This window comes from Trachymyrmex septentrionalis, unplaced genomic scaffold (genome assembly GCF_001594115.1).
Source record: "Trachymyrmex septentrionalis isolate Tsep2-gDNA-1 unplaced genomic scaffold, Tsep1.0 scaffold129, whole genome shotgun sequence".
In the NCBI taxonomy this organism is placed as follows: domain Eukaryota; kingdom Metazoa; phylum Arthropoda; class Insecta; order Hymenoptera; family Formicidae; genus Trachymyrmex; species Trachymyrmex septentrionalis.
Window position 1 is genome coordinate 943,738 of NW_017304428.1, and position 15,529 is coordinate 959,266.

General features: G+C 34.6%; 1 protein-coding gene across 1 annotated transcript in view; it reads left to right on the forward strand.

The window, feature by feature from the left end:
• The first annotated feature begins 6,167 nt into the window (after positions 1-6,167).
• The window catches only part of LOC108756648 (PEST proteolytic signal-containing nuclear protein-like), a 25,077-nt gene continuing 15,715 nt past the window's right edge, over positions 6,168-15,529 (forward strand). The window contains exon 1 of the mRNA XM_018500637.1: positions 6,168-6,188. Within this exon, the coding sequence (XP_018356139.1) occupies positions 6,174-6,188 (15 nt within the window). The 5' untranslated portion in view covers positions 6,168-6,173. The remainder of the gene's footprint in view (positions 6,189-15,529) is intronic.

Genomic DNA, 15,529 nt, shown 5'->3' on the forward strand with positions numbered 1-15,529 from the left:
CCAGATCTGGCCCCCTGTGACTTTTTCTTGTTCCCGAAACTGAAGAGGCCCATGAAAGGACGACGCTACGCTACGATTGAGGAGATAAAGACGGCATCGAAGGAGGAGCTGAACAAGATCACAAAAAATAATTTTTTGAAATGCTTCGAGGATTGGAAAAAACGTTGGCACAAGTGTATAATATCTGATGGGGATTACTTTGAAGGGGACAAAATAAATATTCATGAATAAATAAATAATTTTTGAAAAAACACAAAATTCGCGATACTTTTTGAACAGACCTCGTATAACGAGTTCAGTAAGGAACTGATATGCTTATCCATTCCGACAATAGCAGATTGGGTACCGTCCGAAACTTTTCTACGAGAAATGATCGAAATTCCATCCAATATTATATTAGCCGATCCTGAATTCCATTTTCCACGTCTGATTAATTTACTGATTGGTTCTGGAGCGACATTGTCGCTGTTCTCAAACGATCAGCTAAATCTTTCCCGTAACGGTTGCACTTGTATTTACAAATGACTCGGATGGATCGTGGCGGGCGAAGACCCGGCACAGGGCCGTTCGAGACCACATACGTACGCGTTAACGGAATTAGATCGGCAGATCTCAAAATTCTGGACAATCGAAGAAGTAGCAAATAATACACCAAAATCAAGAGAATACGAATGCGAATCGCACTTCATGAGAAATGTCACGCGCAATAGTGACGAACGCTATGTGATCAAACTGTCGTTCTGCAAGGGCGTGAATCAACTCGGCGAATCAAAAAAAGTCGCGCTCAAACGTCTATATTCGCTCGAGCGGAAACTCAATACAGATCCGGAATTAAAGCTAGCGTATACTCGGATGATGCAAAAATACATCGAATCGTATGTCTCCGATAGACAAATCGTGTAACGTTCGGGTTTTGTATGCCACATCACACGGTAATAAAGGCTTCAAGTAACACAACGAAGGTTCGCGTGGTATTTGATGCATCAGCGAAAACAGAAAATAGCAACTCCCTAAACGACATATTGATGGGCCTACGATTCAAGACCCAATATTCGCGCATGAGTTAAAATTTCGTACGTACAGATGTGTCCTAACTGCAGACATCGAGAAAATATACCTGCAGATAATACTGCACAAAGAAACAGAATGTATCAGCGCATACTGTGGCGTCAAAATAACGAAGTCAAAACCTTCGAACTTAATAGACTCACATTTGGCATGTTTTCATCGCCTTATCTGGCAACAGGCAAAAACTTGCAGATGACGAATGCTACATATATTCGATAGCTGTGGAGGTTATTAAAACACACTTGTACATCGATGATCTGCTTACCGGAACAAACAACGTTGACGAGGCTCGCGCACTACGAGATGAAGTAATTGCATTATTATCTCGAGGCGGGTTCAATATCCGGCAATGGCCGGATCGTCAAATGACAGACGTATTATTGACGATTTAAACTTCGACGCGTTAAATGCAAACCTGATGCTCGATAAAAATAATCCACTAAAAACATTAGGCACATAGTGCGCGAGAGATGACGTGTTGTATTACTCAGTTTGTTCGATTAATCAATCAGAAAGGATCAAACGTATGGTAATATCGGAAGTCGCTAGGATTTTCGACATTAGGAATCTTAGGATCATATTATTCGCGAAAAGGCTCATGCAAGAATTATGACAATGTAAATTAGGCTGGGATGAATCTATTCCATCAGACATATACAACGCATGGATGGAATTTATCACGCAATTAAATTTAATCAACGAAATGTCCATAGTTTTATGCTAATGCCAGACTATTCCAAAGTACAGATTCACGATTTCTATAATGCAAACGTTGAGTATGGAGCCTGTTTATACATTCATACAAAGGACGCATACGATAATATACGTTGTCTTCTCTTATGCGCTAAGTTCTCGAGTTGCGCCGTTAAAATCAGTAACAATTCCTCGGCTCAAATTATATGGTGCTATGTTATTGGCCAAATTATATCACAAAATAAGCAACGCTATAAAATTGTCGTATAGCAAAATAATATTATGGAGCGATTAAACTGTTACGCTATACTATATATATTAGGTTGTTCGGAAAGTAATTTCGTTTTTTCTTATGAAAATGAAAGACGATTTTCAATCAGACGCGTTTCAAATGATCATGAACGCTCGAATTCGATAAATTTAATCTCTCAGCGATCTCACGAGTTGTTATTCGCCGGTTTGCATCAATTAATGCCTTTATTGTGTCTTCATCAGCTTCAACTGGCCTTTCAGAACGTGGTGCATCTTCAACATCAAAATTACCGGATCGAAATTTTGCAAACCAGTTTTGGCACTGGCGTTCTGTCAATACATCTTCTCCATACACATCGGATAATTTTTTTCTTGCTTGAACAGCATTTTTATCTTTTCGATAGTAAAAAAGTAAAATATGCCGAAAATGCTGCTTTTCACTTTCATATTTGATAGGGCACCAACCAAAAACTACTGCGTAGAATCAATCGAACTTTTTTCACAAGCAAGCCTTGCTATATCAGCTGTCAAAATATATAATGATTATGCGGCTTAAGTGTGAAGTTGGCTGTGAAAAAATACAATAAGTCCTTTGTTGGGAAAAAACGAAATTACTTTCCGAACCTAATAGATAAATATTCCGCCTCATCGTACGTGTCTCATCGCGTTGTTCAAATTCAGGAGCTGACTAACTCCACGGTCTGGAGACATGTTAACTCGAAGGATAACTCAGCCGATGTTCTTTCAAGAGGTCAATTGCCTAGCGTTTTTTTGAATAATCGGATTTGGTTTACGGGACCATTATGGCTGGTGGGAGATAAGAACGAGTGGCCATATGGGGTGATAAAATTAAGAGAAACACTCGAATTAAAGAAAAATACTTGCTTAACAACAGACACTAACGATTGCTATATTCTTCTAAGGTATTCGTCATATACAAAGATGCTGAGATGCAAAGAATCGTGACGTTATGCTTATGTTTTCAGCCGGGAAATAATTAGCATCATTGCGCAAAAGAGATAAACGAGACGGAAATACGGGTAGTAAACTTGTTCAAGCATCTTACGTCTCACACGAATTGAACGAGTTAGCTAACGAACGATCGGTAAAGAAAACCATCGCCGCATTAAATCCATTTATCGACACTAATGGACTAATTCGATTCGGCGGGCGTTTCAAAAACTCAAAATTAACATTCAAAATCATCCGATTTTGCTTCCGAGTCAGCATTTCTTCACGGATCTGATCATCAGACATACGCATGAAAGGTACCATCACGCTGGCATTCAAATGACTCTGTATATCATTCGACAAAAATTCTGGCTCCTCGACGGTCGGAATCAGGTGCGTAAAATCGTGCGAGCCTGCATGCGTTACTTTCGGTTTAATGCCGACTCGCTCAAGTTCAAGATGGGTGATTTGCCGAGAGCACGAGTGCGGGATGCATGCCCTTTTTCCAACACGGAAATCGACTTTTACGGACCATTTCACATAAAAGAGAAAAAACGTAGAAATCGAAACAGAATTAAGATTTACGTGTGCGTCTTTGTATGATGAGTACGGTACATTTAGAGATAATAAGCGATCTCATTACCGAAGGATTTCTGGCGGCGTTGCAACGCTTCATAGCGAAACGAGGTATCCCGACACATGTATATTCCGACATAATCGTCTTCATATTAGTTATCAGTCATAACTATGACAGTTACATCTCATTACATCTTGTTCTCTGCCAAAGCCTTAACGTTTCCAAATGCAGTCAGTAGATCTATTCATTGCTTCAAGGATTATTATCAAGCATTCTTTTTGGCATTTCAAATACAAAATATATCGAAATTGTACTTGAAATACAAAATATATTGAATGACCTTTTTGAAATACAAAATACATTTTGTATTGTATTTGAAATACAATATTTGAAATACAATTTGTATTTTAAATGCAAATATTTGAGATATGCCCATGAAAATAAAAAGATTTTAGCTTTTTTTATTTTAATTGGTTAAATTTTAATTCAATCTTCAATCTTCTTAATCTTCGATGCCTAATCTAATATTAGCCTTAAATGCAATTGAATGAATATATTTTCATGGAAATTGAAAATGACAGTTAAAGTAAACATTTGCCAAAAGATTAAAGTGAAAGATGAACATACTAAGCCTGTTCATTATATATATTTATTATATATATTTTATCACACCATTCTAAAATTGTTTTTGTTTTCTGCAAAATGAGTACATAATATTTCAGCTATAAAGAACAAATTTATTAACAGATTCTGGAAAACTTTCTTAGAAAATATATTCTGAAAAACTTTCTCAGAAAACATATTCTGAATAAACTCATACATTACTTACTGTACGTAACAATATTTTATTTCCAGATTTAAGATCTACATATATCTATTTACCAGCCTCGTACTTTACTCTGAGAAGCCGATGTTAATATCCATGTTTTGTATTCTTTCTTTTTAATTTTGACTTGCTTATGTCTAGGATGGGTTTTGCACATCACATACCATGTGTTGTTCTTACATAGAAAGTAACAATCCTTACAACGTAACTGTAATTGACCTTTTGCTTTTAAACCACATATTGAATTATATATGGGCAGTATAGGTTGCAAAAGAAAATATGTACTTTTGTGATTCAATAAATTGCTCGATGAATATAATTTCTCTCTGTTGCACATGTAGTGGATTCTATGAAATAATACATTTTCCACAGTCGGGATCGTCAAAACTTTTGGAGCCATGGAATTAATTGTTTGGTAAACTGATTTAAAAATTACAGCAACATTCATTTTTGCTATAAACAGAAATTAATATATATTAATATAATGACATAAGGTTTTTAACATTATATTTTTTCAATAAAAAACAAGAAATACAAATTTACTATCTTTATAAAATATATTATCTTTCTTAAAATGGCAGAGAAATTCAATTAGCATGCTAACAAGTCTAATACAAACAATAGAAAATAATACTTATTTTTAAAACATGTACTTACGTAATTTTTTTATAAGATTAGACACAATTTAAAATACAAATTAGCTCAAAATAGTTACGTAATTCATGTAATTGCGTAATTATTTATGGTAATTATCCAAAAGAACTATCTCACTTCGTAATTATCCAGAACTGCCTCATCTCCGATTTCGATAAAATTAGGCTCATTCGATGCTTTTTTGCACAAAATGAAAAAATCTGGCAAAAAAAAGTGCAGAACAACCCCACGAAGCGAAATATTAAGCACTAAAGTTGATGAATATCGAGGTTAGAAAATCTGTCACAGCGAAATAATGCGATAAAAGCATGTACTATGGAATAAGGCTGGGTTTTCACTTGACGCTACGATGCTCATTTCTAGCGTCAAAACAGATCCCATGATCAAAATTGATGCTTAATATTCGTCAATTATGATCACGTGATCTCTCGTCCGTAGCGTCAAGTGAAAACCAAGCCTAAGGACCATTCCACACAACTTACATAGCCGCATAAACATATGCATAAAGAAAATCATCCAATCGTATTTTACGTTTGCCTTTATGACAGAAAATGTGATTAGATAATTTTCTTTATAGATATGATTATGTGGCTATGCACATTTCTGTGGAATGGCCTTAATGGCCATTCTATAATAAGCCATTAGTCATAAATCAGAAGTTAGAAGATGGAAATTGACGATTGTGATTGGTCAATTTCCAGCTTCTAACTTCTGATTTATGCCTAATGGCTTATTGTAGAATACGTGTAAAAGAAGATCAAACTTGAGGATAATGGCCATTCTACCTGGTACAATAAGCCATTAATCATAAATCAGAAGTTAGAAGCTGGAAATTGACCAATCACAGTCGTCAATTTTCAACTTCTAGCTTCTGATTTATGACTAATGGCTTATTGTAGAATGGCCATTAAAGCTCATGGCACATACAAAAACGCCGTAATCAGTAAGCAAATTGCCCAATCATGGTAGAGATCGTAAGGCAAGTAGCAAATCCAATCTTACGATTTCCTTACTGATTACGTCTTACGGTCTTACGTTTTTTTGTCCCGGCTTAATGGCCACAGCACAGTCTCTTACATAATACATAACACATAGGCATAATAAAATGAATCAATCAAAGTTCCTTAAAAACGGAAGAATAAAGGGCAGACAATGCAAGATAGCGAGGTAATATAATTTGATTAAAATAAATTATAATCGAATTACAAATAATTACATATTACATAAACGTTTCAGCCGTACATTAGGCCATCTTCATCCTAATACTAACTATATACTAATTTCGTAAATTTTTTTCCGCATAACGGGCGACTAATCTAAGTTTAATTTCCTGTAATATGTTTAATTATAACGTAAGAACGGTCGTTATCTAAAAAATTGTTTTTCATTTTTCCATTATGACCATTGTCCATATTTTAAAATTTAACCTTAGGATAAGAAAGCATTAGAAATGCGACCTTTTCTTTATTTTCTTTATGTTTCTTTTTTTTGTGACTTTTATCCATTTATCTATGGACGAAGGCCCTTTAAAATAAGAATAGAAATAAGACTTTCTAAAAACGGAATCTGTTTAACAACTCAATAACTCGAATTTTCGAGAAGCATTTCCGAAGCCTTAAAAATAGAGAGCGTTTGGACTAAGTCAGTCCATTGAGTCCTACGAAACCGGTCGCATCTAAAAACAAAAATTGTAATAAAGTGAATTTTGTACAAGATCAAGAATAAAGAGTTTTAATTTGAAAGAACATTATTGCGAATCTTACAATTGGTGGCAGCGGTGCGGGATAATAAGTGCATAAAAACAGTAAAGTTTGAAGTACTTTAACTTCGAGACGACATACCATATACTAGTTACTTCCGAGGAAGACTCGAAAATTATTTCGTTCTACCGAACTTAACATCCAGACTGGATAATATTCAGACGTGAACAAATTACAGAAGGATAAGGTCAATTTCTTCTGATACCTCTTCTAACTCAAGTGCAAGCATTAATATATTAGAATCAAAAATCTTCGTAACTGCTCCAATATCGCGCGCACATAGCCCATCTCGCAAACAAACGCTTACTTTAAATATATTAGCAGAACAATTGTTAAAAGTTATGAACACTGTGCAAGCGCTTAAAGATCAAATAAACAATTTGCAAATAAATCCATCCGGAGAGCGATTTCCGGAAGCAATGTCGGCGACTGTTCAATCAGAAAATTCTGAGATTTTAATAAATACATATGACAAAGCAATGCATCTAATCCCGGAATTCGATGGACTCAACGTCAAATCTTTTATTGGGCACATTCAAGTCGCAGTAAAGTCAACACAAACTACTTCTTTGCGACATCATCGCGCAAAAACTCACAGCAAGAGCGAAGGGCACAGTAAGGATCGACGCTACATCAAATTTTCCACGGTTTTTCGAAAAATTGTGATACCTGTTCGGAAAAACTCAAAATCTCACTGCACTGGAAATACAAAGAGACATGTGTATCCAACGATATAACGAAAATATTGACGAATTCATAAATCATTTCCTCCGAATACAGTGATGACATTATCATTACAATTAATTCGCAAAGCAATGGAGTCGCGATCATCTAACATGTTATATCCAAAAGGAACTTTGCCAACGGAAGTCCATCGAGGTTTTCCGCCGTAATGTAAAATCAGAAATTGGAGATCACCTCTATTGCTTCGAGCTGGACACTCTAAATCAAGTGTTTTCGAAAGCGAGAGCTTTTGAAGGAAAACTCCAGTTAAGAAGACTACGCATATAACGCAATGAAGTCTCAAAAAAAACCTATTCAAAAACCTCGCTCTCAATATCAAGAATGTGGCTATTGTAAGAAGCAAGGACATGAGGGGAAAAAATGCAGAACCAAAGCATTCCACCAGCAACGAGGCCAACCAAATTTTCACTCAATTTGAAAGTCAACTTCAATCGACCACCGGACCAAGTAATGCGTCCTTCACATGCAATCGATCGAGCCTTGAAGTAACATATCAACGAGAGATTTACTAGGGACCTGGCGGAACTACATCAGAGCACCCAGAGTTGCCTTGAAAATATCAAGTTTAAAGCAAACAACTTTTTTAGTAGATACAAGCTCGGATATACCTTTAATTCATAAAATATTTATTGAAAATAAAAATTTATCCAAGGTAGATTCGATAATGGTATCCGGCGTCACGACACATTCTTTGAAAACTAAGTACGGAGTAATTGTAGAAATGTTTGGAAAAAAAACACGTATTAGACGATTATTCACCAGTTAAACATCAGGGCATAATAAGCATCGATTTTCTTACGAGAAACAATTTTAATTATTTTTCAAATAAAAATTTAATTCTTAAGGGAAAAGAATTTAAAAGATGTGACAAACCACATCTTAGTGACATAAAAAAAAGGTCAGACGTATTAGTCACATTCAGAGATGACACTGAAGTAATTACAAGGATGAATGATTCTAGTAAGCCTATTTTATCGAAACATTTGCATGCTGAAATTAAAAGTATTGAAGATTTTCACGATGTACCAGTATATTCCATTACAAAGGAAACCTTGGATAATACATGCTTGCAATTATTGAAAGAAAATATTTGTCTCTCGCATCTTCCAGAGCATTCTAGCAAAATCTGAAATACAATATTAGAGTACCATGATATTTTCACCTTGCCGGGAGATCCACTCCCACTCACTGATCTAATCCAACATGAGATTCAAACCTCAGATGAAAATCCTGTTCACACAAAACAATACCATATTATCCTCCCTTATACCAGGAAAAAATTTAAAAAATATTTGCTAAAGGTATAATAAAAGAATCGGATTTTCCTTATAATTCGCCATTTTGGAAAGCCTACTTACCTAAAAAGCAAGATGCTTCAGGTAAAACTAAATGGCGATTAGTTATTGACTTTAGAAAGCTTAACGAAACTATTCAAGATGCCTATCCACTTTTAATGAAATTCTTGACTACCTGGGCAACGCGCGTTATTTCTCAGTTTTTTAATTAGCATCGGGATTCCATCAAATAGACATGAATCCTAAAGATATTCCAAAAACATGAATCCTAAAAATATTCCAAAAATTTTCTTTACTCCGAATGGTCATTATGAATACACTCGCATGCCTTCCGGTCTAAAGAATGCACCTCCATCCTTTCAAAAAATGATGAATAAGGGACAAAAGGGACTAATAGGAAACAATTGCTTTGTTCATATTGATGATATAATAGTTTACGGAAAAACTATTGAAGAATATAATAGAAACTTGAGGTTATTATTTGAAAGACTCAGGCAAGTATGGCTAAAACTTCAACCGGATAAATGTGAATATCTGAGACCTGAACTTGAATATTTGGGACATGTAATCTCGGAACGAGATATACAGCCTAATCCGAAATCGTGTAGAAAAAGTCAAAAACTATCCAGTTCTACAGGATTCTAAAAGGATCAAACAATTTCTGGGATTAATTGGGTATTATCGAAAGTTTATTAAGGACTGCTCTTAAATAGCAAAACCATTAACACGGCTCCTTCAAAAGTCTTCAACTTTTGGAAAAATGAACAGCAGAATTTGTTTGACTCTTTAAAAACTAAATTAATGACTCAACCTGCATTGTCATACCCGGACTGAAACAAACCTTTCATATTAACCACAAATGCAATGAGGCGATAGGCAGTATCCTATCTCAAGAGACAAATAGGCAAGGACAAACTATTGGCTTTTGTTTCCAGAACTTTAAATAAAGCCGATACAGCACGACTGAAAAAGAATTCAAAATTGTAACTGATCATAAACCTCTAATTTAGCTGATGAATATAAAAGATCCGAATTCAAGATTAATGAGATGGAGATTAAAATCAGAAGAGTTCAAATACGACACGATTACAAGTCAGGAAAAACAAATACAAACGCTGAAATGCTCTTTCACAAATTTCGGTTAACGCGACTCATATTACAAAGACATTCAACACTTTGCTTTCGAATTTAGTCAAAACGGAATTTATTAACATTGTCTTTAATAAAGATCCGATCCCAGGATGGAAAAATATAGATTCAAAATCTGTTTCCCCGGAAAATCTTCGAATTTTGATACTACCAATTCTCCAGGACTTAAATGCTGATCTTGATAAATAGACATAGAATTTTGTTGGACATCTTAACAAAAAAATTCAGGACTCCATTGACACTCTTATTTCTATACATGACTTACGGTCAAAAATAAAAATTATTATCGAAAAGTGGCCTTCACAATGGTTCCAAGAAACAAATCCAGCAATTAAGCCTCTCCCTAGCCCACCGGAGGAATCTCCCTCTCGATTCAACCTAAAATGCAAAAATAAATAATAGTTAAAAATTAAGTTAGATTATAGTTTAATAAAACGATCCTTTTTATTAAAACTTCCTCTGAAATTACAAAGGATAATGAGATTTATACTATATTTTCCCTTATGCTATCCACAAATAACTTAGCATTTAATTACACGATTTCCTAACGGAAAATGACCATCACGTAATTTGTAATACATGACCAAAAAGAGATTACCAAATTAATTTCGATTATTGATGAATACTATCTCGGAGAAAAATTATATATATATGTCTCTAAATATTTTTCCGAAATATTAAATAAAAAGATTATTTCAGATGCGCATTCTATAATCTTAGGCGGACATTATTCAGTAGAGAAAACACTTCAAAGAATTAGACAAAAATACAATTGGCAAAATATAATCGTTGACGTTAAAGAATTTATTAAATGTGAATCAAGTCAATTCAACAAACTACGTACCCAAAAATCTTATATATTAGGTCAATCAGAAAATTCCATCCATTTTTTTGCAAAAAATATGATTTTATTTCAAACAAAATGAAAAAGTACCTCAATTAAAATATTGTCTATCGTTACCGGTGACTTTTTCCCATCTTTCGGGCAGTAAGCGAATTCAGCAGCGAAAGAATAATTCATTTTTGGAGGCTATTTACTCAGAAACCCATTTTTCGACGTCTTCATAAGAATTGAAGTGTTCCACTGCAAGTGCATGGATCGAAACAAGTGATAGTCGGAAGGAGCACAATCTGATCAATAAGCATGGTATAACACTTCCGAAGTGCTTCTAACGTTTCCTTGACAAGTTTTGTGAGTAAGGCCAAGCGTTGTCATGAAGCAAAATCACTTTATGTCTCGTTTCATATTCGTTTTCCGTGCAATGCTTGGTTCAAATGGATAATTTGTTTTCGGTAGAGATTTCCTGTGACTGTTTGACCAGATTCAATTGCTGATGGTATACTACATCCTTCTGATCCGATCGAATACAGAGCATTACCTTCTTTCTGTGGATATTCCGCTTTGGCGTCGATATAGTCGATGGTTGGCCTGGATCGCAAATGGTTTTTCGGCGTTTGGGGTTATCAAAATAGATCCATTTTTCATCGCCAGTCACAATTTAGTGCAAAAACCCTTTTCTTTGCTGTCTAGCAAGCAGAAGAATTTCGTTGATAGTTTTTCGCCTTTCAATGTTTCTTGACTTCAATTCATATGAGACCCATTTTCCTTCTTTGTAGACCTTTCCCAAGGCTTTCAAACGATCGGAAATAACAGATTGAGCACAATTTAATGCTTCTGCAAATTGTTTTTGCGTTTGACATGGGTCTTCATCCACAAATGCTCTTGGCCGTCCAGAATGCTCTTTGTCCTCCACATCAAAATCTCCACTTTTAAAGCGTCGAAACTATTCTCTGCATGTTTTATCGGAAGGAGCACCCTATCACCATAAACTACAAGCATTCGATGAACTTCAGCTGCAGTTTTCTCCCATTTAAAACAAAAGATTAACACTTCGCGCAAATGACGCTTATTTGGCTCAAATGTCGACATTTTCGATGCAATAAAAAGCAATATTTTTGATACAAACGTATATTTTTATATACTGAATTTTATTGACAGATGGTAAGAATAAAAAATTAAGCTTGGTTTAGACATTAGAGTTATCGACAATTTGTCTGTTTGTTTGTGACAATTTATATTTTAGCTAGAGCTATTCGCCGCTAGATGGACGGAACTTTCCGATTGACCAAATATATTCCTCTCCAGATATCTCTCAAGTTCTTAACGAAAAGATATATAATATATAGATATCATAGAAACATTTGAGTTGACAAATAGTAGAAATTATATTTTCGTTGTACAAGATTGTCTTACACGATACATATTAACAGAACCTATTATAAATAAATCGTCTACATCAATTATTAGAGCACTCTAGTATTCTTGGCTTAGATTTTGGCAAACCTAAAGAATTCTTACCAGAGAACATTCTGGAATTCACTTCGAATGAATTCAAAACACTTTGCGATCAATGACATATCAAACATACACTCACATTAGTTTACCATCCAACCAGAAAAACGAAAGGTCACACATTATTCTTACAGAATGTATAAGGCATTATATGAAAGAGCAAGAACAATGCTCACATATAATCGTATGATAAATAAAAACACAGAATATACATCCTACGAGTTACAATTTGACAGGCAACCTAATCACATCTTTAGTGAAGAAAATGATAGATTATCCCTCCAAAAGCAAATAGACGATCTGCATATATAGCATGAAAATAAATTAGAAGAGGCACATAGAAACGTGATTCCAACCTCCCTACTAAATCCTATACTGCAATAAATAATGATCTGGTACTCGTGAAGAACTACAATGCTAAATCATTCGAACCTCAGTGGAAGGGCCCGTTTCCTGTGATTCGACATGACAAATTCATAACTTATCATGTTCGCGAACACACAGAGATTAAATAGTATCACAGGAGTAACATTGAGCCTTTTATTACAGGTGAACAAGATGAATTCGAAACGAGTTATTCCAATCCTTCTTCTGTTGACTCTCCAGAGTCATTCTAGTAAACAGATAGAAAAATATACATTACGCAACTCGATGAACGAAGTCATTTACCTTGAAACGTTAAACAAAATTAAACTGTACTATGAACAATGAAAAATAGTGATAGGTTATGATTTAACGAATTTAAAGAAAAATTATTATATGCTTAGTGTTGCGTATACAAATTTATATCAGAGATGTTTTCTTAAGTTGCTTAATGAAGAAAATTGAACTTGTTCCTCTAAATATCGTCTTGCTTGACGATTAAAGCAACTCAATGAAATAACCGGCGATTTAGATAATATGTTACATTTAGCGGGACTTCGAAGAAAGACAAAAACTAAACACGGATTATTCGATTTCGTAGAAGAAATAAATAAAATTTGAAATTTTAGCTGACACGGATGCGAGTTATTACAATAACGAATTAAATAAAATTTAACCGGCAGTGGAAAAGCTATTGAAATTACTTCAACCACGATAAGAAACTTGAACAAACAGTTTAATTGTATTAGAGACTTGTCTAAAGCCAACGAAGCTAATATATTCGGATAAATGAGGCATTATTAAATTTGGATGACGAGTTACAAAAACTAACGGATGATATTAGAAAAATAGAAGAGCTTATCGTTGATGAAAGACATGGAAATGTCAAACCATATGTTTTATTATCTAAAAAATTATTTAACATTTTCAGGGGGCATAGACAATTTCCCTGTACCGATAGATAAAATACATTACATCACTCTTATAGATATAAGTGACATATCAACAGCTTTAACACAAAAACGGTTGTTTATTCAATTTTTAATTTTCTTATTAGAAGATAAAAATTTAGAGTTAACTAAAGTAATCTCTCACTTCCCAAACACGATTGGTTAAGACAGTCAATTATAGATACAACTCAAAAACTTATTTTAGATCCTTTTAGAACTATGTTTATGCCGGTTAGCGAACTAGAATTAAATACAGCTAAAAAAAACTCGGGCAATATCAGTTATTGAAGTGAATCCAGACTATAAAGTAGGAATAAAAAATAATTGTCTTACAGATAATTACAAAACCTGATACCGAAAAATGCACGACTAAATATATGCAGATATAAAATACGCTCTGGATACAATTTCACGAATACGAATCAAGACTGGATTGGAATCGCGCCGAGAGAAGAACTTATACATACTCTGTTCTGATAAAATACTCCGTCACGCGCGAATTCATCAAAATGTTATACTACACCTAGAACCGGATTGTACAGCAATTTCCGATACTGCAATCCTGACACCCAAAAATTTGCTCAAAGACAAGATTGAAATTCATAAAACTATATTAAGGGGTTGCTGAAGTACCCTATTTTATCAACGAAGTGTGATTAATTTTCCCCGGCTCGTTTCTCTTAATTGCACTTACGGATTGAAAAGTCCTTCTCTACAATTAAAGTATCGATAACAACATTGGCTGCCAGCTACAATTTAGTACAAAAAAAAATTAAAAATTGTAGTTTTGTTACCGGCTCCTGCAATCGACTCGTGCTGCATATAAGAGTTTCAAATTTTACCTGGTTAAAATAAGTAGCCTACAGAAAACCTCGAAGAACAATATTATGCCCGTAGAGTTAGGAGCTTTAGTATAACAGGAAAAATTTCGTTTGTATACTACGAATAAAACTGACATAAAGCCATGACATCGAACACTATTTTAGTTCCTCGATATTGCAACAGCAGCTTTGCTGTCATCAAGTGTTCCTCGCTGGATCACCAGAAACGATCAGAATTATCGACCTACTCAGGCCCGTGAAAAGCTTCTTACGTGCTCTGGTCAAAATTTTTTCTCTTGAAAGAAAAAATAATAATAAAATAAATATGATATTATTTTTCAATTTTTATGTACAAATAATGTCTTTATAAACAAGAAATATATAATACAATATCATTCACATACAATATATTATATTATTTTTGGTTGATTTTCGACTCTGCTCGAATGCCGAAGCGTTGAGTAGCAATTTCACTCATAGCATACAAATGAAATTTTCATAGGTTCCGTTCTCTTATACTAAAGCCCTTAGCTCACTTCTATAAACATAGTATTGTTCTTCGAGGTTTACTGTAGGGCGCCAGCTATTTATTTCAAACGAACAAAGTCTGAAATTGTTATATGCAGCATATTTTTTACTTGGCTCGGATGTCAAAGCGTCAAACGTCACTTAGTAAAAAGCATAATTTCTCTCATCGCCCCCTCGGGAGTATAAATAAGTTTCCGCCGTTTGACAAACAATGGCGCTACCAGTATGTTATAGTTAAAATTGTCAGCTGTAAAACGTCATATCGTAAGATTGGACATCTGGCAAGAACATAACCTTGAAATATTAGTGATTTTGCATCAGCATCTTATATCTTTTTTCGTGCGAAAATGTCGAGTTTTGAGCCGAATAAGCATCATTTGCGGGAGCTTTTGATTTACTTCTTTAATTTGAAGAAATCTGCAGCTGAGGCGCATCGATTGCTTGTAGAAGCATATGGTGAGGCTGCCTTAAGTGAGAGAAGTTGCCGTGAGTGGTTTCAAAAGTTTAAGAACGGTGAATTTGACGTCGAAAACAAAGAACGTAGC